Source organism: Carassius auratus, unplaced genomic scaffold (genome assembly GCF_003368295.1).
Source record: "Carassius auratus strain Wakin unplaced genomic scaffold, ASM336829v1 scaf_tig00035131, whole genome shotgun sequence".
NCBI lineage: Eukaryota > Metazoa > Chordata > Actinopteri > Cypriniformes > Cyprinidae > Carassius > Carassius auratus.
The window spans coordinates 203,476-229,661 of NW_020526206.1; the positions used below are offsets into that span (position 1 = coordinate 203,476).

At 38.9% G+C, this 26,186-nt stretch overlaps 1 protein-coding gene across 2 annotated transcripts; it reads right to left on the minus strand.

Moving 5' to 3' along the window:
• Nucleotides 1-2,746: 2,746 nt before the first annotated feature.
• LOC113081864 (transcription factor Sox-10-like) lies at nt 2,747-9,957 on the minus strand. Of its 2 annotated transcripts, XM_026253765.1 has the most exons (4): nt 9,762-9,957; nt 6,909-7,580; nt 5,264-5,526; nt 4,330-5,072 (listed from the first exon to the last, which is right to left on the minus strand). In XM_026253765.1, the coding sequence occupies exons 2-4, from the start codon at nt 7,334-7,336 to the stop codon at nt 4,330-4,332; spliced, it is 1,434 nt and encodes a 477-aa protein (XP_026109550.1). In that variant the 5' UTR covers nt 7,337-7,580; nt 9,762-9,957. The 2 variants fall into 2 exon arrangements, with proteins under 2 accessions (XP_026109551.1, XP_026109550.1); XM_026253766.1 differs by lacking the exon at nt 9,762-9,957 and having other exon boundaries at nt 2,747-5,072; nt 6,909-7,336.
• Nucleotides 9,958-26,186: the final 16,229 nt, after the last annotated feature.

Sequence of the window (26,186 nt, forward strand, 5' to 3'; positions counted from 1 at the left end):
GTTTCCACTTGACTGACGCACTAACAGCGGGATCTTGATGTAAATATTCATGTCTGAATCTGTATTTTGAGGTGAAACTACTTCTCAAGATATATGAACGTCTTGTGATGTAATTCCTGTGGATGGAGTTTAAGGTCCGTAATCACATTGGCTGAGTAAGTACCGTTACAAACGCGCATTCTTTAGAGTATGAATGTGTGTATATGGATCTATTCTGGATTTATAATATTGTCCCAGTCATCATTGTCACGTAAATGACGGAGTATTGTGTTGCTTCACACTCGTAAATCCTCGGTTAAAAAGTCCGTTGAACGCGCGCTTCAGAATCTCACCGGAAGTAGAAGGTCATGTAGAGGAGACCGGAGGAAACTAACGCGCTCAGTTCCTCCAATCAGAGACGAGATAAGAGTGACGACACCATCTCTGTCTGTGCAAGATCGTTTCATCGTTTCTTTTACTGTCTATGGTTTCACCTCAGCTGAAGTTTTCAACAAAATACTGATCTTGAGGCATAAAGGGTACTTTTTTATTTTAGATGACTGTGATTTTGAACATACATACATTTGACCTCTGTTACTGATAAAAAAAAATGCTAATATATGTGTTTCCATAGGCATATATATGATGTCTATGTGTGTTTCTACCTAGCATATGACAGGGGCAGGGCTAACAATGTGCCACATGAGTCGGTGTAAACACCTTGTTTGTCTATTTTGACATTTTTCAGTTAGAAAATGAACATATTTTAATCTAAAAGTACTTCAAAAATATTAGTGTTGCACATTAAACGAGCTGGGAAGTTGTGGCCTAATGGTTAGAGGGTTGGACTCCCAATCGAAGGGTTGTGGGTTCTAGTCTCGGGCCGGACGGAATTGTGGGTGGGGGGAGTGCATGTACAGCTCTCTCTCCACCTTCAATACCACGACTTAGGTGCCCTTGAGCAAGGCATTGAACCCCCAACTGCTCCCTGGGCGCAGCAGCATAAATGGCTGCCCACTGCTCCGGGTGTGTGTTCACAGTGTGTGTGTGTGTTCACTGCTCTGTGTGTGTGCATTTCGGATGGGTTAAATGCAGAGCACAAATTCTGAGTATGGGTCACCATACTTGGCTGAATGTCACTTCACTTTCACTTCTTTATTTTTAACCAATGAATATTATCCCCACATGATCTTAATGCTAATATGTCTGTCTTGTACCATTTCATTAAAGTTTGGTTAAAGACTGTTCTTGATTCATCAGCTGATTACTATATACGAGTAAAATATATATTTAAATATTTTTTTTCTTCTGCAGAAATAAATAGACTTTGCTTTTCAAATTCATTTGATGCCAGACATCTAAAAGAATTTGAACCATTCACAAAAAAGTATTGGTACTACAGTAGTAAAATGGTTTCTCTGAGGTCGGCTCTTATTTGAGATCCTGTGGGTTAATGTGGCTTTGTTTCAACTTTATAATAGTCCCCACCAAAGGGGCAATACACTTTGACTTCTTGCATTTAACTTAATATCGTAGTTTTGGTGTTATTAGTGAAAATATATCAAAATATATATATTGTATTATTGGAAAATGTTAATGAGGTGTTTATATGATCGTCCCACAGCCAGTCTAAGTGGTTTAAATATATGTTAGATGTCACTTCAGTTCATTCCTCACTCTGGAAACGGATGGTGACACTGAGCGCACATCATTGTTGGATACATGATATAGAAAGGTCACATACAGTTGTGTTTCACATCCTTCATGTTACTGGATTTCATTTCAGCCAATATACATATTCAGTATTCAGTAAATAATGCACTTAGATTCACTTCTGAGCAAAACATTAGCAATGGTTTATGGGCAATTAATTTTGTCCTCGTAACTCATGGAGTCACAGTCGTATGATGATACAAAAGCAGAAAATTAAAGGTTTTTAGATTATGGTTTGCACTCGTTTAACTTCTCTCTCTCTCTCTCTCTCTCTCTCTCTCTCTCTCTCTCTCTCTCTCTCCCTCTCCCTCTCTCATGCACACTGTTTAGGAATGTCCAAATCCTGTTGCAGTGAGACCTGCAGTGTGTGTGTGTGTGTGTGTGTGTGTGTGTGTGTGTGTGTCTTTGTATCCAGTGAAACCCTCCCTCCTCTCGCTCAGCCGGAGCTGAATGAGTCTCTTTGTTTAACCAAAGTATCACACAGATGATTAAATCAGGGGAATTAGAAATCAGCGTCAACTCTCAGCACACACACACACACACACACATGCAGATAAGCAGGGTAGCATTCACACACACACAGTGTCAATGCAGAGGCTGTAGAGATGTGCAGTGCATGATATTAGTCTCATCCAATCAGAATGAACTTACAAGCTCATAAAAACATTGCATTTGTTCAGAACAGAATACTAGCATACTGCATGGACACAAACTCAATCTAAACTACATTGCTGTCACATGACTTCATTGTGTTGCGTGATATGGAAATATTTGCATTATTATATGCAGCATTCAGTTTCACATTTGTCTTAAATACAGAAAAGTAATATATTCTATGTGTCCATATAGGCTACTGTGTTCTGGTGGAATACATGGGTGATAACTATGGTATAGATAATGAATACACATATTTTTACACAAAAAATTACACATCTAATGTGTTACTCACCATTACTTTGTAATTAATTGATTTGTGAAAATAAATATGTGTGTGTGTTAAAAAAGTAAGGAAGAATAAAATGAATATCCAGGTAAGTATAAAGACAAGGAGGCATTTGAACAGACTGCAGCTTTATTTAAAGTGAGGGAAGTTAGTCACTGCTCTCTTCTATTTACACTGATAAAGAAAAACAACAACACTTTTACCCACCACAAAATTACAGTTTCCAACATCAGAATAAAACACTACTGATAAAAACCGAACAAAACAACAAATATAAATAATAGTATGTAATATACAACAAGAATGCTGTTTGTTTGCTGTTTTTGAATAATACTAAAGAACAGGGCAAAAACTGTAACAGTACCAAAGGGAAGAGAACATCTAATAACTAACCCTGATAGCACAGGTATCACAGAGATGTCATTTACATCTCCAGGACGTCTATGGGACCTTTCCTATCAGATGACAAGTGATGCATATGATTATGTAAAAATGACATCTTAAAGACATCTATAAGATGTTTGTACACAACAGATGCTTTCCAGATGAAGCGATCTTTAACAGACCTCTTGCAGACGTGCGTGTGCTATCTGGGAAACATCGTTTACAGTAACAGACTGCAAAAGACATGTTTATATTAGCCGCAATCTTTTATTTCAGTTTTTTTTTTTTTAAACGGTGTTTTAAAAAATATATTAAACGTTAAGACTGGCATTGTTCTGAAACGACATTACTTCAATAAAAGACCAAACGGCGCGCTCTTTCAAATTCCTGTAGACTATTTGTCACGTGGGCGTTTAAATATTCATAGCGGCTAACGGCTGATCAATTTAGCGCGCTGAAAAAAAAAATAGATTTGCGAGATTTAATTCGAATTTATCGTCGATGACAAACCGTTGCTGATGGACTGAGGCACTTAAGTAAAAAAAAAAAGTCTTTATTAACCGGAAATGGTTAATACCGATGACTGAAATATTGCCTGTGTTTGGAGTAAAAAGGTAAAGACGAGTAATTATCACGTCCTGGCACTGATATTTACACACGCTGAAAGTCATAAAACACTAATGTCATTAACAAACACTAGACAGTGGTGAAGACTTTTCAGTGTAGTTATGGCAGCACAAATAACAAGAGTAACAACAATAGAAACGATTACAACAACGAAAACACGTCATTATTTGTTGATAAAAACAATATGGCCTTGTTTTGGTTAATAAAAAGAGATTATTCACTCATACAAAACCACAACAACATGGATTTCGAGATACTATCATCAGTTGTGAGTTTGTGTGTGTGTGAAGTTTGAGTGATCTAGTGTTTGAGCAGGTCGACTTCTGTACTGATGTTTGGTTTGAGTGTTACTGCCACTCAAGAGTTCAGAAACTGCACCTATTTTTGTTGGATGTTGTTTAATGTTTTGGTCTCAGAACTTTGGTAATATGTTTCATGAGGGACCACAGGTGTTTAATTTCTTCCTCCTTTAATTCGTCTAGCGTTGAGTGAATCTGTGTCGGTTGTGAAGGTTTGATCAGCCTGAGGCATGTGAGAATATGTTCCCTGCAGATCTCCACACACACAAGTTTCTCTCAGGTTCCTGTCTGTGTAGACTGTGGTGCAGGTGAGCGTTTGTCATGATATTCAGTCACACTTTTGTTGGACCCTACATCGACTGGATACCAAACCAGCACGTTGCGTCATGGTCGAGATAAGGTGGTGTATACGGGCTGCTCCCAGTGTGTTGGGCTGTGTGACTGCGGCACGGAGCCGGGGTCTGGAATGGCGGTGTACAGGGGCCTCTGCGAAGGGCCCATGTAGGAGAAGGCGGAGTAAAGGCCAGAGGTCTGGCTTGAGTGAGCGTAGTACGAGCCGGATGCCTGGTGCTCAGCGTATTCGGCGAACTGCGCGCGGGACGCCAGCGAGGGGAAGGCGGCGCTGTAGTGTGGCAGGTATGTGACGTGTGACCCGCTCGCCGCTGCATCACTGGAGAAGTGCGTCTCACTCTTAATCTGCGTCTTCCCGCCATCCGATCCCAAGTGCTGTTGGGATGGCAGCTGCTGCTTGGAAAGCCAGGCGGTGGAGTGACCGCTAGCGGCTGCCAACGCACTGGAGATGCCGTAAGTGTACGGTGAAGCCGAAGACCCAGCGCTTGTCCCACTCGATGACTGTGGGTGCCCGTTGGGCGGCAGGTACTGATCGAACTCGTTCACATCAAACGGCTCCATGTTGGCCATCACCTCATGGCTGATCTCGCCAATGTCCACATTTCCAAAGTCGATATGCGGTTTTCCACTGGCCGATGAGGAGGCGGAGCTTCCATCTGCTCCCACCCCCAAACCGCTCCTGGAGGCTCCGCCCTCACGCTTGCCCTCACCGGATTTACCACCCTGCAATTCTGTTTTAGGAGTAGTAGGGGGCGTCGGAGGGCTGTGACTCTGACCTGAAGGAACAAATGGATGCATTTTAGAGGAAGCAGTTTGGGGTGAGTAAGATTTTTAATGTATTTGAAGGTTTTTGCTCACAGATGCTGCATTTATTACTTTTCTAACACTATAAATGTCTTTACTGTCACTTTTGTCAATAAAAGTGAGCCCGGATGTCTTAACAGTAGTGTAGGTGAGTGTAGCTCACCTGTAGTGTGAGGGTGGTGTCCGTCGCCCAATGGTGATCCTGCGGCTCCGCCATGAGCCACCTCCAGATGCAGACTTTTGTAATGCGATTGGCTGTGACTGACCTCGCCCTCAGAGTGGGCGTCACCCTCAGAGCTGGATCCCGGTTTGCCGTTCTTGCGTCTACGTGGCTGGTACTTGTACTCGGGATAATCTTTCTTATGCTGCTTCCTCAAACGCTCAGCTTCCTCGATAAATGGCCTCTTATCTGACTCGTTCAGCAGCCTGAGACAAACATGCAAAAAAAAAAAAAGGATTATCTTTCCACAGTATATATAATGCAAAAATGTTCATGCATTTTAAAATGCCAGATTATTCAAGAGTGAAATGCTCAACCAATGTGACATGTAACAGTTAATCACTGGACAGATAAAGAGAATCTAATAAAGAGAAACTCCTATAGAAATTCATAACTCAGGCACCAATATAAACTGACATTACAATCTTATTCCAATCAACAGAATTGCAATACTCCATCAGTGCTTTTTAAATTTTAATACTTAAGTTTTTAAAATGTGTGTAATAATTTTTTTCCCTGTGGCCTTATTTACTGTATGTAAAAACAGTAGTTAAGTTCTGAATAGACTATAGACACTAGACTTTGAGATTGTTGAGTTGTTAAACACTGAAACTGTCTCAGATTTCTCATCTGAGAGTTTAACATGAGCAGACGATCAGTGTGTGTGTGTGATATTCCAGCTGGTGTCTGAACGAACTCTGCGGTGTGATTCTCCACCTGTTGTGCTGTCATCTGTAGAGCGAGACACTTTCATTCAGAGACTGCAGCTATAAACCCAGCAGAACCAAACACTCGCTCACACATGAAAATAAACTATTTTAGATAAATGCCCTCAGTAATAGCTGAAGCTGGCCTTCTAGCTCAGGTTAATAGTGTTGTTTACAGACTGTGGCCGGTGTGTGTGTGTGCGCTCTTTTCCACAGCAGCTCCTGAAGGGATTTGTCCTTCTAATCTGGCATCTTGAAGGAATGATTATTCTGAGTTAAAGCCCCTGAGAAACTCAAAGCCAGAGGCTGCGTTAACAACAGCACTGGAGCAGTGTACAGTCAGTAGTGTGGTCATCAGATGGACAGCAGAACCTAAGAGAGCCATTAAACTCCAGCATCAGTTATTTAATGAGACAATTACAGTAATGAATTCATGGAGGCTGTTTCTTGAGTGCTTTATGATGTGAAGGGATTGAGAATGTGCAGATGGACCTTTAATTCAGTCACCATGATTTTATAGAGATGCTTTGTTTTGCTTCTCCCCCCCCCCCCCCATTATGTTTATTAATTATATTTTCAACAATGACTAATTATTCCTATCTGTCAATTTTTTTTACGTTTTACTGTTAATTTGATTTCTTATGCATCTTTTATGATTATATTTCATATTTCAAGTAAAACAAAGTGAAAAGCAAACGTGCTGTTTAGATAAAGATGCCTTTGGAGTATATTATATAAATATTAATTTGTGCATGACATTGCAAACATTTAGTAGCCTACCATATTTTATAGTATTATGGTACTAACATCACTGCACCATGGTGGCGCCACAGCATCTTTAGTAAGGGTTACACAGGTAAACGTTATGTTTTGTCTCTCACCTCCAGAGTTTTCCGAGTGTTTTGCTGAGCTCGGCGTTGTGCAGGTGCGGATATTGATCCGCCAGTTTCCTGCGCGCGGCCTGCGCCCACACCATGAACGCGTTCATCGGACGCTTCACGTGCGGCTTGTTCTTACTGCCCGAGTTCACGCGCACGGGCATGGGTACGAGCGTCCAGTCGTAACCGTTGAGCACCTGACTGACCGCCTCACGGATGCCGATGGGGAAACGGTCGTCGTCTTCGTCGGACTTCACCGAGACCCCGGCCGCATCATCACCGACGCCCGGCATCTGAGACGCCTGACCGGGAAGAGGGGAGTCCGCCCCGCCGGGAGCACCGGACGAGTGTCCGGGGGACATGGAGTGACCGTCGTCCGAAACCCCGGGACTCATTTCCACTTCGGACATACTGTGCTCCTCCGCCGACATCGGTCCTCGCTCTGCGGCCACAGCTGTCTGCGGAAGGTCTAGTTGTTCTGGCAGGGCCTCTGGTTTTTAAGTTTATTCACTAAAAACAGTTGCCAATGCTTTTTAAAATATTATATATATTATTATTTACTTTAGGTCCTCCAATGGAACGTTAACTCGCTTAATTTTTACACGATCTCAGTTCTTTTCAAAATGAATCCATCCGCCGTCTTTCTCAGGATAGCCTATAGATCTGCTGAAAAACCTGCAAAAAACACACACACAAAGGAATGTTTATTTATTTTTATTATCATAGGTTGTCACGCTACCTTTACATGTTTTATAAAGTATTTCTTCTGAATGTGTGATAATATAAATACGGAGTTGTAATGGGATATAACCGCACAACCTCTTGGCTGTTCATGACCCAGCACTCCGAACAAGATAAACCTGTTCAGGAAAAACTGCTACAAACACTGAGGCTTTGACTTTATTTAGGATTGGTCTTTTTTCCAGCAGTCATACGGTGGCGTCAGTGTGTGAGTGTGTTATTTTAGCTTCACTTCTGCTAACAAGCTACTGTTGAAGGTTTGTGGGTTTGTTCAAGCTCCCGGGAGAGAGAGGGCAGGATAATACGGGCTTCATTCCGCGCGCTGCTGGATAAACACGGAGCGGGCGGCTGCGCTGCTGAATTACACACTGTTTGTTGCTGAAAGCACAAGTGACGACTTATAACCAGCAGAAAAACACGGAGAGTCATGGCAGTGCGTTTCTGAAAACTCAAGCAAGCGGCATAAATAATAAACTATTTATTTGGCGTCTATAGGTCTGACTGAGGATCAATCGGAGAACCAGATTTTCTCTTAAAGTTTGAACTAAACACAACAGATAACCTACTGTTTTATATACGGCAAAAATACTAGAGATGCCTCTTGAATTAGATCTTAGACCTGCTGTTGATCTCACACATCCATCCGACATCAGTTTTAATTAAGATCAGTCACAGGTGATTTATCTCAAGTGATAACAGATTCATTTAATATTAATTCAGTGATCACATTTGGCTGGGTCACTGGGATACAAACGTTTAGATCTGTGTCCGATTGACTTGTGTGTGTTAAGTAGAAGTTTCTTTGGGACACAAATAGCCTAAAATGCACCTCGTGAGACTTGATAATTAGTTTTTAGTAGGCTAATACAGGTATCGGTCAATTTCTTTAATTACGCTTTTGGGTTTGCTCTGTTTTCCGTTCAGCACATTTTCTTTTCAGAACTTTGTTCATTCATTTTAACAACTCACAACTCTTTATTATTGCTCTTTTTTTATCCGCCAATTCTAACTTCGTTTAGGCCTACTATTTAAATCTTATTCAGTTCATCTTTAGCTACATTATTTCGGGATACTCTGACAAGGTTCACACAGTACAGTAGGGCGGGTCATTACGCCTGGTTTGGCAATAATTTGCCCCTAATTCACTCATGCCAAAACTCTCCTAAATGGAACAAGCCCATTCAAATATTCCCAAACATTTAAACAAGTGTGCTCAGATTTGTTATATCTTTGATATATATATATATATATATATATATATATATATATATATATATATATATATATATATATATATATATATATATATATAACGTCAAGTATATCCCGAAATAATGTAGCTAAAGATGAACTGAATAAGATTCATATGCTTCCAGTGATTTGCATCTCTGGTACAATTTCTGCATTTCTATCAGAATATCGGAGCGTGAAACTTTTTTTCTTTTTGGGTGAACATATTATGTAGATTTTGTAGGCTACTTTAAGTTTTCCTCTTTTCATATTAGCAAATTGAACTTAAATCTGATGGATCTGTAGAGCAGTTTGAAACGGGATTTGCTCGATAATGCGCGAGTAAAACGTGTTTCAAAGACTATAGCAAAAATTGTCTGTATTTTTAAAAGCTCTTATTTATAATACCGCCAACAACATGGAAATAAGTACTTTAAATTCGTTATTTAATTACCTGTATTATATATTGTACGTCAAAAACAGATTAAGCAACTTTCCCCTTAAAGACAGATTAACCCAACACGACTCTGATTTACACATTCACGCAAATCTGGAAAATTATCCCTCGTGACGCCAACTTAGTTTAAAAGACTTTCGTGCTCAGGACATTTGAGTATTTTACACTGTTAATCCAGAAAGATATATAAAAATCGTTCTTCTTTACAATGACGCCCTTGTTACCAAAGCTCAATCCACAGAGAAACCCCGACTTCACGTGTAAATAAGAAGGTGTAGAGAAATAAAGTCAAAGCAGAGCATGTGTAGCCTATTATTAACAATACTGATACTAATTTCTGTGTTTAGCGGTTTCTCGATACATGCATAGCCGTATATTCCCACACAGAGTAAGAGATAGAGAGAGAGGTAATAATGTGAAGCTCTTACAGCACTGAAGCAGGTCGCCCGCCCAGCGCGAGAGTCCGTCGGTTCAGCCCCCTCGCTCGCGCTCTGAATGCCTGCTCTGTGTCGCGCGCCGGGGCTTAAAGAGCCTCGTTGTGTGAGGAGCGAGAAAAAAAAATCAGTTCGTGGAAAAAAAAAAAGAAAAAAAATTCTTAAAGGAGCAGCGGAGGCTCGCGGGTCGCGCTCTGATTGGCTGCTGGACTTCGCCCTGAAGTTTCTCCGCGGAGGGCGGTGATTTCTGCTGCAAATCAACCACATATCAGGGTGTAATCATTTTATTTTATTTGAGAGTTTAACATTTTTTTTTTTTACATTTACTCACACATTTGCATCTTTATATGCTGATTTAGCTCTCAGTTATTACGTTTTGGTGTAAAGTTGTTCTATTATAAATAGTTTTAAATGGCTATTGTCTTCTTAAAAATAAAGGTTCTTTATTGGGATCGATGGTTCCATAAGGAACCTGCAACATCCATGGAACATTTAAAGGTTCTTAATAAAAATATTCTAAGAACTGTAGGCTTGCTCTGGGAAACAGAACTGGGTCTTTTATGGCATAAGTGTGAAAACGCCCTTTTTTGATGAGTGTAAAAATTCAAATTCTGTTAATAATCTGAATCTGGAATCTGTTTCATTTTAAAATCAAAGCTTATGGTTATTTTTGATCATTCGGACTTACACGCAGTTTAGCGGATATCTCATTTCTAACACATATAAAAGTTTGCAATCAAAAATAAACTAAACTGGAAATACAGAGAGTTGAGTTGATGGGGGAAACACAATAAGTTGAAGAAAAGTGAATACCAATCAAAGCTACTAATAAATTAAATTAAAAAAGTATAAAATAATAATTGGTAAATAAAAATAATCATCAATTTTATATGTGCCTTTTAACAGACAGTGAACGTGCGAATGTGTTGTTAAGAAAAAAATTATAATTAAAAAAAATAATAATAATTACCCAGACAGCAAGCAATTTCGGCTCAGGTCTGGCCCAGATCTGGCCCGTATGGATTTCACGCAGGCCAGATGTGGGCCGGTTCTGGGCCGAAATAGCTTGCTGTCTGGGAGATAACTGGGCTGAATAAATTGCTCGGCTCACAAAGTTTGGGAAATTCTGCAATAAAAGAATGCAAAGATGTCCATTAGCTGCTGATGTTCCGTCAGTAATGTTATAATGCAGGTTTGTGGTTGAGTCAGACTTTCACAGGTGGTCGCTGGTTCCTCATTACAGGGTCATGGGGTTTTTCGGGTGTTCTTTCAACTGTTTCGGACCACACTGGCGCGTTGTTGTCCTGCGGGTGCCGCGGGGTGAGTCGGAGGAGGCCACACATCGGACCTGTCAGCAGCTCCGGCAGCGCGTCTCTGAACACCTGCTGTGCGCAATAACGCTTTCCCTCTTACTCCAGTGCGCGCGGAATAGCCCATCTATGAGTGTATCTCCATCTAGTTTGAGACTTTTTAGCTGATTTTATGCTTAGTTTTATCTGCGGGACGGTGTGCGCGCATGTAGGCCTGTAGCCGTGACCCGCGGGCGCGCGCTCAGCGCTGGAATGAACTCCTGTCGTGCTACGTGTTGGTGTCATAATTGCATCACATAAACACACAGAGAGCGCATTTAACGCGTTTAAACAGAATATAGAAAGACGAGAAGAGAGGCGAACGACGGGCCAACGCACACAAACACGCGCGCTGTTCTGGTCAACAATAACCTCTTGTATTTCCATCTCCCTCTCCCCCCCACACTCAGGCCAAAAATCATTGCCTTTTTCATTATCCATGAATGTTGACTCTGATAAGGGGATCCTGGCCATGAGAGCATCTCTCTGTCTCGGGCTCCGGCGCTCTTTGCGTCCTTTGTTTTATCTCAGGTGAATTGTAATCATGTGATCAAACGAACACCCCCCTTCCATTACCCTCTTAAATGAAAAAAATGAGGAACAAAAAGCAGTTCTGTGTATATAAAAAAAGAACAGAAAAGAGAAAAGACGCGCGTCTCCCTTTGGAGCGTCTTTTCTCCGTGAGCTTCAAACGCACACATGTAGAGGAAGCGCGTCGCGTCTCTCGGCTCGGATGTACGCGGGATCTCGCGGATCTGAGGCCTGCTGCACGCTCTGATGTGAGTTTCTCCCGGTTGCTCTGTCAGGGGAGTTGGGAAAGGCGCGCGAGCTGGAGGCGAGGAGAAAAAGGCGTTTATAGGAATATGACTGCGCGCGCGTCACTCGGTCTAAACACCTGAGACATGCACTTAAAGTGCAGACCTGGGGATTTAACATTATTATGGGATCATCATGCAGTTGATTTGTTTGTGTTGAATTGTTGTGTAGCTACGTCTGGATGTTTGTCTTCCTGTAGCTTCTTCCAGCGCTTGGTCGTTTTGGATGAGCGACAGTTTTATTATCATTATTTTTTATGGCGTGTTTGTTGTGCATTAACATTTTCGAGCATTGAGAATTTGTACTATAAATTAATTTGGGCTGATGTCGATTGATTAGGCTATTTTCATTTTGTTTACATTTTTTTCATAAATTGTCATTGATACTGACATTCGTTCTCAGCAATGGTTTCCGTTTTTTTTTTTTATAAGAAGACTTATAAAGTCTTAAAATCACGATATTATACGAATAAATTACATATAATAATTTAAAACGCATTTTTAGTTAAAATAAGTGAAACCCGCAGGTGCGCGAGATGATCTTCATTACCTGGACTAATTAATAAATAATTAACTCACGCCTTTGACTTTCTTGCTTTTGAAAACTGTCAGAATTACAGCAAAATATTGTCAAAATGGTTTTCATCTAATAGCATGTATCCGATCAGAATGAACTTGTTTGTATTTCCATTTCAAACTTGCTAAAGATCGAATATAATAACAATTGTTAAAAACTCTTATTTACATATGAACTCGATATTATTATTATCATTAATTATAATAATAATAACATCGATTTCATATGTAAATAAGAGTTTATTATTCTTAATAATATAAATAGCTACAATTATTCCGTCGTTCTTGTGTTGTAATGATTGTTGTTTTGTGTAGGCTACTTGTCATTTTCTGCACGGCTCTCAATGGCGCGTTTAAATGCATTAAAATAAAGTCGAATTGAATTAGTTTTCCATTATGTTTAATAGTTTTTACTATTTTATGAAACTTAAAATAATTTTAAATTGGAGCAGGGCATTATCGAAATGTCTCGCTCGTTTGTAGATAATTAACGCGACCGTATTCGTGCTACACAATAATGTATTATTTGATTACGAGTTTTATTATTAATTCGTAGTCTGTATTAGTGTAAATCCCCGTTAGAATAGAGCGCGTGATTTAGACTTATTAAATAAACCAATTAATGACTGATATCAGTTCATATGCGATGAATAATGATATGTGCTGCAGTTAACCACTTCAGACCCTTCATCGTTTCTTTAAATGAGAGTTTTGCCCTAAAGAGCTGCAAACTAAAGTGAATTATTGAACCTTCTCGTGGATTATTCTTCATTCTGTTGGAAACTGATGTTTTTAGCAAATCTCTAACATTGCTGGCTGTTTTTCTCTCTCTGCACAGTTTAATTGGATAATGTGTGTGTGTGTGTGTGTTTTTTAGTCATGCAGCATGTGACAGTGATGCTGCTGCTGGTTGCCGTTGGAGACGGTCACTGGGATGTGCAGGGGTCAAAAGGTCAGTATGAGGACATGCATGTCTCATGATCGACTGATGGCTGGCCTTCACACACACACACACACACACACCTGATCACACTGGGTCTGCATGTGTGCCTGTTTCTGGCCTGACAGGAAGTGGGGCGAACAAAAGATGCAAGTGGGCAGAGTTTTTATCATTTTTCCTCTGAGAAGGAAAGGTTTTGCCCTTTGTGTGCTTTAGTAATGAGGGCTGGGGAATTCCTGGTGTGTCAGGAAAGGTCAGACGCTGATGGACTGGTCTCATGCGTCCAGGGTTTGTTTCTCTGAACGAGGCGGAGCTGCTGAGAGTTGAGTTCCTGTGGGCGGAGCCTCAGCTTCACCTGCACCAGCGTGACTCACCTGTGTGATACTTGACTCGAGTACACACACAACACTTTACTTCATCGTCTTTATTTGCTGTATTTCAGGGACTTTCAGAGGTTATTTCTTTAGTGGAGTATGTACGTGTTTAACACATATAACTATCATCTATATCAGTAGAATATTGTCTGTGTATTAGTACTTCTACATCCCACATGTCTAAACTTAACTACTACAGTACATTACTAACTATTAATACACAGCAAATTACTAGTTTACTAAGACAAAAATCACAGCTAATAGTGAGAATTAAACCTTCAAATTAAGCGTGACCACATAATTATACATTTTCTTTCATATACTTTTTAAATATACATTATTAAATATGTATTTTAATTTTCTATACTTATTTATTAATATTCATGCTAATAATTTGATATATATTTTACTTGTTTTCTTTGCATATATATATATATATATATATATATATATATATATATATATATATATATCTCCGTAGTATGTATAAAACGTTTATTTATCTATTTATTTATTCTTGCATGCTTAGTTAAAAATCTGATTTTTGATATATTTTTTCTTTTGACAAATCTCTTATTCATTATAATCTAAGTGTGTATGTAGGTGTTTGTGATGATCTCTGCTCAGATCCTCCAGATGTGGAAATACTGTTAGAAAGAGCCGTGTGTGTATATGTGTGTGTGTGTGTGTGTGTGTGTGTGTGTGTGAGACAGGTGGTTTTCTCAGTACACTCATCTGTTAAGTACAGTAGTGTAGGGAAGTGTATTTATTCAGAAGTTATCTTGACTGTAACATCTGAAGCATGTATTTCTGTGAATCTCCTCTGGAGCTTTAAGTATTGTGAAAAGCGCTATAGAAATGAACATGAATGGAAATACATACACTAACTTTAATTCATCATGTGAGCTGTTTTGTCCTGGAACGGAAAGATTTAGTTTCTCTCTCTTTTCCTCATCAATCCCTCCATTCTGTACATTCTCCCACTTTCTGCTGAATATTAATTAAAGCTCATTAACATGTCATCATCTTCAGAGGGTTAATAAAGTCTGGGGGCTCGTGACCCCTGCTGACCCTCTCCCTCCCTCTCTCTCTCTCTCTCTCTCTCTCTCTCCACCCATCTTTTAATAAATCGATGCAGCTGCGTAACGCTTAAACGGGTCCCCGTCTCTGGGATGAATCCTGCTTTTGTGTCGTCTCTCTCTGCTGGTGGACGGGTGGCAGTGGTGCGGTGTGGGGGGGCGAAGTCTTGGACAGGATTCCTCTGCAGCTGGGGAAGAATGGATGAAGAGAGAGAGAGAGAGGGAGCATGAATGCACCATTGTATGCTCACTTCATATCTGCACCGACTGCCTCCGCCAAGAGTCCAGTTACCCCAATTGTGTTGGAGAAACATCTGAAGGAAGCTGAGATGGGGTTTCAGAGGCTTTAATGGGGGTTAGGGTGGAGGAGGGCGAGAGAGAGAGAGAGAGAGATGGTTACCTGGTTTCCAGGTATGCGTAAATCCTTCCTCATTAATATCCCAGTTAACAGGGGACGTTCTTAAAACGTTCTCTCCAAGTTCTGAACAAACGTTCCTCCAGTAACATGTATATTCTTTCAAAAACGTTTTTAAATGGTACTTTGAAAACATTCAAAAGTAATGTTTCTGTTAGTGAAATAATAAAATGGAATGTTGCACTGTAACTGTAACCAAGCTTAAAAAAACACGTTCAACACATTGAAACTGTATGTTTTGAACGATCAGGGAACTTTAGTAATAATACTGATGAGAGCGTCAGCAAGCGTTCAGAACATTGTTTACTGGGATGTTGCTACAGGTGTGGTCTCCATAGAAACAACCCAAAATAATGTCAGATGTATTTAAGTGTAGATGGACTGCATTGATTCCATATTTGCTGTTAATGTCATTGTTCTGTTGAGGTTTATTGTTCAGTGTGAGTGATTGTGAAACATTACTCACTATTAGTAGAGTTTGCAACATTGTTGTCTTGTCACATGACCTCAGTAAGTGTCATATGAGTGACATCATGGTGAAAACAAATCGGGTTATTATGCTTTTTTTAAATCGTATTAGGAGTAAAATGCTTAAATTGCAAGATGAAGTAATTAAGTAAGTGTTGGGAGTCAGAGCTGGTGTTAATTCTGACTGGGAATACAACATCGGCTCAAGTGCACTGTGTGGTTTATGGCATGCAGTACATACTAGATTCTTTAGAAATAATAAGAGCAGTTTAATAGTGTCCAGATGTAATATAGCATTATATTTGAACTGTTTAGATAAAATACTGTCACTTAGACAGACAGAGCAGAAACAGTGTCGCCTGAAACTGTTTCCTACAAAACTGAGCTCCACTTATTATATTAGTCAAGGTTTTTTGATGGTCATAATTTAGTTTGTCATGATTGTTTCCACCCTCTTTCTGACCCTAAAGAAGCTGTTTGCCCTTCTATATAGAAGATAGAAGACTTCTATGTAGAAGAGTTATAATAGAAGTGTTCTTTATAGACGTGTCTTCTGTTCAACATTTGTGGCTCTGAAGCTCATCTGACATCAGTGAGAAACTCATCTTTGACAGTGTCTGTGTTCAGGCCGTAGTGATTCACTGGAGTCACAGTGTTGAAACAGGACACACACACACACACACACACACACCTGCTGACGTTCAGTATTCTGAGTGGACTGTGTTCTGAAAGCTACAGCATTAGTTCATCAAACTGTTCAGCCATTTTCTGTATATTTTTTGAAAATATATTTGATTTGGATATCTTATTAAAATCATTTTTAAAAGCAATAAATGTTGTTGCTTCCATATATTTCTATACAAAAATACATATTCATGTTACATTTGAAGAATCATGCTATTTGCTTTCAGTAAAACACACACACACACACACACTTACACACAAAAATATGGAAATGTATTTTCTTGCCCTTGAAATACATTTTCAAAATATATTGTTAAAATATATTGTACTTCAAAAATATTTTCCATTGAGCTTCATTGTTAACAACACGTATACAAAAATATTGTATAATTCATACTTGAACAATTTATTATGTACACTGTATTAAGTGAATAAATGTATCTTATATTCTATATTGTATTCTTATATCTTTCAGATCCCTTTAAATGTGTAACTTAATGTAGTTTGGCTAATATTTTACTTCTATAAAACTTGTTGATTTGTAAGATTCCATTTTAGTTTTTACCGTGTGTGTGTGTGTGTGTGTGTGTGTGTGTGTTGTGCCGATGGATGGACAGATGAACACACAGAGAGGGCAGGAATGAGATTTGTGGCTGAGTTTGAGTCACAGCTGATGAAATGCAGAAAATGATGCAGAAGAATTCAGACGACAAAAGAGTCTTTCTGTGTGTGTCTCTGGTTCTCAGGATGCTCTCTCTCCCCTCGGGCCGCTGTGGGCCTTGTGACTCTCGTCTTGATTTCTGAGGGTCACGCTGGATGGAGGATCAGAGCATCTGCTTCTCACGGCCTCGTTCCTGCTGACTGATCTGTGATTGACCAGACCTCAGAGATCACTCAGCAGAGACTCTAATAAATGAGTTCCTTAAACATCTGTCATTTGATCAGGAACTGTCAGCCCTTTCTTCAGCAGCAGACACGTTAGAATACATTTTTTATATATATATATATATATAAAAAAACTGATAACTTACCCAGCATCTGTTGCTAGGGTGTCTCTGTGCAGTTTCTAGGGTGTTTAGAGTAGTTGCAGGTGGCAGTGCATTCCAGGTAGTTGAAAGTGTGTTCTGAGTGGTTGTTCGTGGGGTTTTTGGTAGTTGCTAGGATCTTTTGAGTGGTTGTTAGGGTGTTGTTTTGGTGTTCTGTGTGGTTATGATGTTGTTAGGGCATTTATTGTGGTTGTTAGGATGTTGTTAGTTGTTGTCATGGAGTTATGTGTGGCTTTTAGTATGTTGTTGGTGGTTTTGTAGTGTTCTGTGTGGTTGTTAGGGTGTTGTTAGTGGTTGTTAGGCATTCTGTGTGGTTGTTAGGGTGTTGTTGGTGGTTTTTGTGGTGTTCTGTGTGGTTGTTTGAATGTTGGTGGTGGTTGTTAGGCATTCTGTCTAGTTGTTAGGTTATGTGTTCTTAGGTTGTTAGGTTATGTATTCTTAGGTTGTTAGGTTATGTGTTATTAGGTTGTTAGGTTATGTGTTCTGTGTGGTTGTTAGGATGTTGTTAGTTGTTGTTGGTGCATTCTGTCTGGTTGTTAGGATGTTGCTAGGGTGTTCTGTCTGGTTGTTAGTTTGTTGGTGATGGTTGTTGGGTTGTTCTGTGTGGTTGTTAGGGTGTTGTTAGTGGTTGTCAGGGAGTTATGTGTGGCTGTTAGTATGTTGTTGTTGGTTTTTGTGGTGTTCTCTGTGGTTGTTAGGGTGTTGTTAGTGGTTGTCAGGGAGTTATGTGTGGCTTTTAGTATGTTGTTGGTGGTTTTGTAGTGTTCTGTGTGGTTGTTAGTGGTTGTTAGGGATTTTTTTGTGGTTGTTAAGGTGTTGTTGGTCGTTTTTGTGGTGTTCTGTGTGGTTGTTTGAATGTTGGTGGTGGTTGTTAGGCATTCTGTCTAGTTGTTAGATTGTTGTTAGTGGTTGTTGGTGCATTCTGTCTGGTTGTTAGGATGTCATTAGGGTGTTCTGTGTGGTTGTTAGTTTGTTGTCTGTTAGGTTGTTCTCTGTGGTTGTTAGTGTGTTGTTAGTGGTTGTCAGGGAGTTATGTGTGTTTGTTTGGATGTTTTTGGTGGTTGTTAGGCATTCTGTCTGGTTGTTAGGATGTTGTTAGAGTGTTATGTGTGGTTGTTAGCATGATGTAAGAGTTATGTTTGGTTGTCATGGTGTTGTTGTTGGTTGTTAGGCATTCTGTTTCATTGTTAGGATGTTGTTAGGGTGTTTTGTGTTGTTGTTTGGATGTTGTTAGGGTGTTTTTTGTTGTTGTTTGGATGTTGCTATGGTGTTCTGTGTGGTTGTTAGGATGTAGTTATGGCGTGCTGTGTGGTTGTTAGGGTGTTTTGTGTGGTTGTTTGGATGTTGCTATGGTGTTCTGTGTCATTGTTAGGATGTTGCTATGGCGTTCTGTGTGGTTGTTAGGGTGTTTTGTGTCATTGTTGGGATGTTGCTATGGCGTTCTGTGTGGTAGTTAGGTGTTTTCTGACTGTCTGACATGTATATTGTCCTGTAATTTCATGTCTCTGTGATCTTCTGCTCTGTGGATGTGTTCCTGGTTCCTCCTTCATTGTCTGTACGGGGTCTTCACCTGTTTTCTTGTTTAGCAGATGAAAATGATCTCATATCATCTGAGGAATCCTTAAGCACAAACACACACACACTCAGCTTTAACACTGACTGATAGAAGCACTAGTGGTGACTGACTGAGTTAACGGCTCCACATGAATCTTTACAGGTCTTTAGAGCACAGTAAAGTGCTGGTGAAGATAATTGATTGAGTGTTTGTCAGTGAGATCAAACGGATGGCTCTCAAACGTCTCTGATTATGTGACATCACATGACTCACAGGCCTGCAGGAACACAAACACATTTCACTGCTACTGGAACAGACGACATGTGTCTCTCTCATGCAGAAAAGCCCCTGAAACAGACACATAGCTCTAGAAACCTGAGCTGGGATCCTGAACATCTCAGGTTCAGTCCTTCTGCGTCCGGGTCCTTCAGTCGAACGCTGCCCTTTGTGTTCCTCGTTTACAGATGAGTAAACATGGCTTTAATGGTGTGGTTTCAAACACACTGTCCAGCAACTTTCTTTCTGTTTTTTACTTTCATTTCACTTTTCTTTCCTTTGTGATCTTCTCCATGCTGTTTGAAATACACATTATATACTCTAAACGAATAGCATAGAACTTTGCCAGAATGTTTTGAGTATACATTATTAAAGAATGTTTGTTCATGACATTCAACGACGTACTGAAAACTTTCCCTGTTAGATGCACGCTCACACTCAGATTAAAGCATCTGTGATTTCTGTCCTGTTTCCAGTCCATGGAGGTTCATAACAATTCATCCAAGATCTCGTTTCTGCTGAAATGTTTGAGTTCATATTGAGTTCTCAGACTTATGATTGATATACTGGCAATTTGAGAGATAAGAAATCTCATTAGTGTCTCATTTTGTTCTCATGGCTGCTTCATGATGATCTGAGTGTGTGTGTGTGTGTGTGTGTGTGTGTCTGTGTGTGTGTGTGTGTGTGTGTGTGTGCGCGTGTGTGTGTGTGCGTGCGTGTGTGCAGATGTGCTCCTGCGGTTGAGGAAGACTCTGAAGGGCCATGAGGAAGAGGTTGAGGCTGTAAAGACTGACTGACTTTCCAATCATGTGTTTTTCTGGAACATTGAATTACAGCGGTGGGGGGCGGAGATGAACGAATGAAAGGAGCCGTTGTTACTGACGGGATGAACAGATGAAAGAGAGAGAAAGAGAGAGAGATGAAAGACAGAGAGGATGAAAAATCACTGTGACAAACACACACACACACACACACGATGTGAGAGATTCACTCGTTCATCACTGTAAAGTGTCTTGTTCTGGATCCAGTGCACTTGTAGTGAACTTCAAATATTAAAAATATATATTTTTTTTATTTTAGTTTAATGTGCTTTAAATCAATATGTTTTAATTTCATTTCATGCTTTAATGACGTACACTTATTGTGATGTGTTGATTAATTTCCTAAAGCACTTATACTGTCATTTAACTCGAGTGTGTTATTTGATATTACATTTAGATTTAATATATTGAAAATGTACTAAATTGCAACTTAATCATAAGAAATGTTTAATTACAAATATATTTAAATTACAAGTTTCAACATTTATTACGGAAATTGTCACTTTGGATAAAACCATCTGAGAAATACATACATGTATATAGAAATTACATTGAAATATATTTCAGTTTATCATATGCACAAAGTTTCCTATGAGGGTTAGGTGTAGGGTTATAGAATATACAGTTTGTACAGTATAAAAACCATTACACCTATGGGATGAACACACTATATACAGAAACAAATGTGTGTGTGTGTGTGTGTGTGTGTGTGTGATGAAGCTCCAGCGACACAAAGAATCTCCTCATAACAGACGAAAACAAAGGCGTTCACGATCGGCTGCTTTATTCAGTCTTTAGTGTAGATTATGAAGTTATTGAAGAGGCTTGACTTCAGCATCAGGTCGATGTTACCGATGTTTAACTCTGACTAAATCTACTCTAACTGCTGAAGCTGTGTTCTTCCTCAGTGTCTCTGGCTTGTCTTCAGGGTCCGGATGTCTAAAGTTCCTTAAATCAAGACACGCAAAACGAGTCTTGTTTTCTGAGAAATGAATTAAAATGAAGGGAGTTTGAATTATCTGTCAATGTGGTCAGAAAAATACACTTAATTTAGAGGAAACAAGTTCATTTTTGACCTCATTGGCAGATATTTCTAGTTAACTAAAACTAAAACCATTTAAATAATTGTATTTCTGCAACATTTCTCATTTTAATTCAGTTTAACTTGATGTATTAACTAAAACTGAAAATGAAATAAAAACTGTATGACCTAGAGAATGAGGATCAGTCATCAGTTCTGTATAATATCCTGTTCAATTTACAGTAAAAATGGCAGCTGTGGTGAATATATGAATATGTACAAATCAGCTAAATGCCATCTTTAAAATGTTATGTTTATTATGTTTATTAAAAAAGATGCACGGTTTTTACTTTCAAAAACCATAACTTTGACTTATGTTGACAGATTTCTAATTTGCAGTTTTTTACTGTAGCATTTTAGCAGTGTTTTTCCTGTAGAAAACACACAATAATGCTAATACTATACTAGTAATAAACTTTATAAAAACTTTAACTGAATACAACTTAAACACAAATTAAAATGAAACAGAAAACATACAGATAAAACCTGATTCAAATTAGTAATACAAACTATCACAATAGCACTGGTCAGTGTTGCAGACTTCATCTAAGATGAGTTAAGTTTAAGTTCAAATGAGTTTTTGGTAGTTTTATTCCTCTCTTTCTATAAAAGCATCTGCAGTGCAGTGGTTTGCAGACAGGAGGCGCTGCTGACACACAATTAAACTCAGCAGGACGGTATTTAATGCTTTTACTTGAATGAAATCAACTGATTTATTTAGTCATATTAAACTGAAGTGAAATGAGCGTAGATGTTCTCTGTATTTCACAGCGAGAGAAATGAAGTGAGACCGGAAGCAGTGTTTGTGAGGAGAGATGGAGCTGAGCGAGGGACGGCTCATAATGAGCAGCGCAGGGGGCAGAGAACTGACAATGAGCCTCTGTTACTGACCACACAATACAGCACTATCAGTTTCATCACTCCTCTGTGTGTGTGTGTGTGTGTGTGTGTAATGAGTGTCTGCCTCAGGCATGGTGCACACACACACGTCTCTCTCTCTCTCAGAGCTTCATCCATGACACTGTGTTTGTGCTGTCTGTAGAGATTCAGAAATCTGCTTCGGTCACTTCAGCTTTACACTGTAGAAAACGTCCACCTACTTCAGCTTAGAAGTTTAGTTTAGTTCCCGCCTTAGTTTTTAAATCAGAATTAAATGCATTCAGCAGACTCTTTTATCCAAAGCAACTTCCAGTGCATTCATAATTCATAATGCTATAATTTGTTTTGTTTTTTCCCTAATCAGTATGTGTGTTCCCTAGGAATTGAACCAAAAACATTTTACACTGCTAACACAATGTTCTACCACTGAGCCACAGGAACACCTCATTGAGAGACTGTTACACTGAAAAAAAAAGTTTTTGGTTTGTATTTTCAATAATTTGAATCATTTAATTAATTTGACCAATATTCAGCTTTATTTTTGTGTTATACAATGTTCAACTCAATTTATAAAGTTAGTTTAATATAACTCAAGTTGAAATGACTTGCACAGACAGTCATACGATGTCACTTCCTGCGTCTGATCTCATTAAGAAACAGGCTTTTGTTTAACGAAAGGGTTTTACATTTGACATGAAGAAAAAAATGAAGAAATGTTGTCTTTGAACTTTTACTCTGACCCTTGAGGTCAAAGGTCAGCAGTCGGTTGCATGACCTGATTAGACTAATATTACAAATTAGTGATCTATTTCTTCACCCCCCCACACCTCCCCTTTTTTTAGACTAGTCAAAACTGTTTTAAAGTCAGTTTTATATATATATATATATATAGAGGTTGTCCCTTGGCTAGCTGCAGATTAGTAAACAGTGACTGTATCAGGTCTTCTTCTTCTTCTTCATGTGTCTGTGTCTCCCTCTGCTGCTGCTGTATGATGATCACACCACTGATAGATCAGCTGATATGAGATGGTTAATTAGTGGAAGCAGGTTACAACAACATTCTACACTGAAAACGTATAACTGTTACTTTTGAATATTCTGAATGTTCTGAACATTTTCAAACAAGTATAAAATAATAATAATAATAATAATAATAATAATAATAATAATAATAATAATAATAATAATAATAGAACCTTAAAGTAAAACATTTCAGAGATAGAATATTCCATGAACGATGGCTACACTCAGGCCATGTTTTGGTTCGAGAACATTAGTGACGAGGTGAGTTTGAACGAACGTTCTATCAGCGTCACTGAAGAACCTTCAGAACTTCGAGAGAAACTATCGCGTTGAAATGAAGAACTGTCCTCTTGGTTTTTCGCACATTTTAAATAACGCGCTGCGCTTTAAAGTTCAAGGACATGTGTGTAAACTCAAAATAGAACAGAACCATAGCAGGCTACTTTTTCCTTTTTAGACTTAAACTAAATATATGCTGAAATATCGTCGGGAAAAGCCTTCATGTGTTCTCTTGACTAATTGCAAAGGATATTAATTTAAATTAGGTGATAAATGATAGGCTACTTGGATGACCTCATGTTTAATGTTTTTTGTTCAGTGTTTTAAGAGTGTATCCTAGAATTAGGCTATTTTTCTTTTTTGAAGTGATCTATGACTGTCGTGCAGCTCTGGTTTGGAGGTTTTAACCCCGCGGTTTATCTTCATCACAGAGCAGTAACCGGACGCGGTGAACACCGGACTGAGCCAATGACTGACGGCTGATGACGTGCAGTGCTCGTGAGGTCATCTCATTCTGTGCTGAATGATGACGCGGAACCGGGACCGGAACCGGTTTATGCTTGAGCGTCTTGCCTGATTCGGTCAGTGCCAGCTCTTTTAAAGACAGTTTATACACTCATTTCATTTTTGTATCCCTGTAACCTTTTAAAATATGCTAATATATTTATTTTATTTAAACTCATTTTTATTCTCTCTAAACGTTTAAATGTGCAAATATAATTTTGTCATTTATTTTGTTGACTTAAAATGTCTTAAATATTATATTTGAGTATTTATTATTATTGTTGAATGCGTCAGTGTGCAGCAGAGGGCGCCCTTGTGTCGGTTTGTGTGCTGCTTGTGTGTACATGTTGGTGTTGTGCTCCATCTGCTGGAGAGATCAGAGAACTGCAACTCATCAGTCAGGCTTTCATCAGATGTGTGTCAAATGTGTATCTGCAGAAGCTATGACTCTAAATCTGTATTGTTCAGATCTGAGCTTATTTAAATAACTAGTATATTTATCAAACAGCTGTGCAGTTGTATTCAGTCAAGGTCATGTAGAGTTCGTCCCAGCTTGTGTGTTTAATATGGGCTTAGACATCCAAACATCCAAACATAGTGCAGCAGAGAGATTTATTAAGGTGCAACACAACAAGATAAAGTGCATTTCAGGAGTTCTGACGCTTTCAAGTAAAGTTTCTCCATCTGAACATCGTCTGGAATATTTTCAAATGGGAAGAGTACAATAAAACCAGCTCTGAAAAGTTTCCCATCATGCAGCAGCTTTATATTCACACACATCAGGTTCGCCAAAACCGTCCCGAGAAGAGTACGATGGGAGGGAAGTCTGGGGGAACCAGTGATGAACATAATGAAAATGAACATTGGTATTGATCTCTAGTTTATACATTAAAGACTGGAGCGTTTGTAACTCATTACATCAGTTTATATCACCGCATCATCTGTCTGGGTTTCACAGTACAGTTCAAGAGTAAAAGTGCTTTTTCCACAAACACACATCACCAAACGGCTCGACTGTATTAAACCTCATCCCTTTTAAATGCTGGAGGAGTCCAACACAAAACCACTCAACAGCATTATAATAAAGATGTGCAACACGCTTAACATGTCAAACTGAATCTGAGAAGACCCAGAATCAGCTGCTTAAGACTGCATTAGGAGCAGTGTTATATATGGAAGCCTGTTTCCAGCGCAGAATAAAACATTTGATTTATTTCACAATTCAGACATTTTATTTTATTATAAAGTCAGAATTGCGAGATTTAAACTCAGAATCGTCCGACTTAAAAGTCTGAATTGCGAGAAACAAATTCTGAACTGTGAGATATTAACTTTACCAGGAAAAAGTGTGACGTGCAAGATTCTAAACTCAGATTTGATCGATATTAACTTGGAATTCTGAGAAAAACATTTGGAATTCTGTGAAAATTGCAAATCAATTTGTTTTTTTTCTCAGATTTGTAAAAAACTAAAGTATGATTTGTGAAAAGTAGCAATTATCTTATATTTTTTTATTCCATTCCAAGGGGCTTCCCTAGATTTCAGATTAAATCATGCTTTCTCTATATCTTGAAAAGCTTCACATTTTTAACACTAGAAAGCTGGCATTGATTCAAACATAAATTCCTAAAACAATTTTGATGAAGCATTGAGATTTTCACCAGGATGGAAATAAATCTTAGACAGTTTTCAAAGATTTCATCTTTCCATCCCTCAAAACATCAAAATAATTCATTAAATAACAGAGCTGCGAAAAAAAAAAATCAACTCAAATTTAAATGATTTAATATTACTCTAATTACTATTGCTTTCGTATTCAAGTTGTCAAAACTCCTCTTTTGAACAGAATCTGACAGGTTTTTGTCATATTTACAGTAACTGTACACATGAACAGAGAGAAACGTCAGTCCTTCCTGAGCTCGGCTCCTTTGGTGAAGTTATTTGTGCTTCAGTAGTTTCTGTCTTCTTGGCATCTTAGTCTTATATTCGCTGAGGATGCATTTAATCTCCACCGCAAGCCTCATCAATGACCATTTATGCTGCATGACATGAGGTCACGACCTTTAGTGTCAGTGTTCCTTGAGGCCAAACACATCCACTTCCTCCTTTGGGAAGACTGCGATGAGCAAAGTACAAAACCAATGCAGGCAAGGCAATTTATTCAGAAGTAAATAACAGATAGATCTATTTATTCATGTAAATATAGTAAATGTATGTAAATGAATATACATTTATTTAAATACATGTATTCTTTA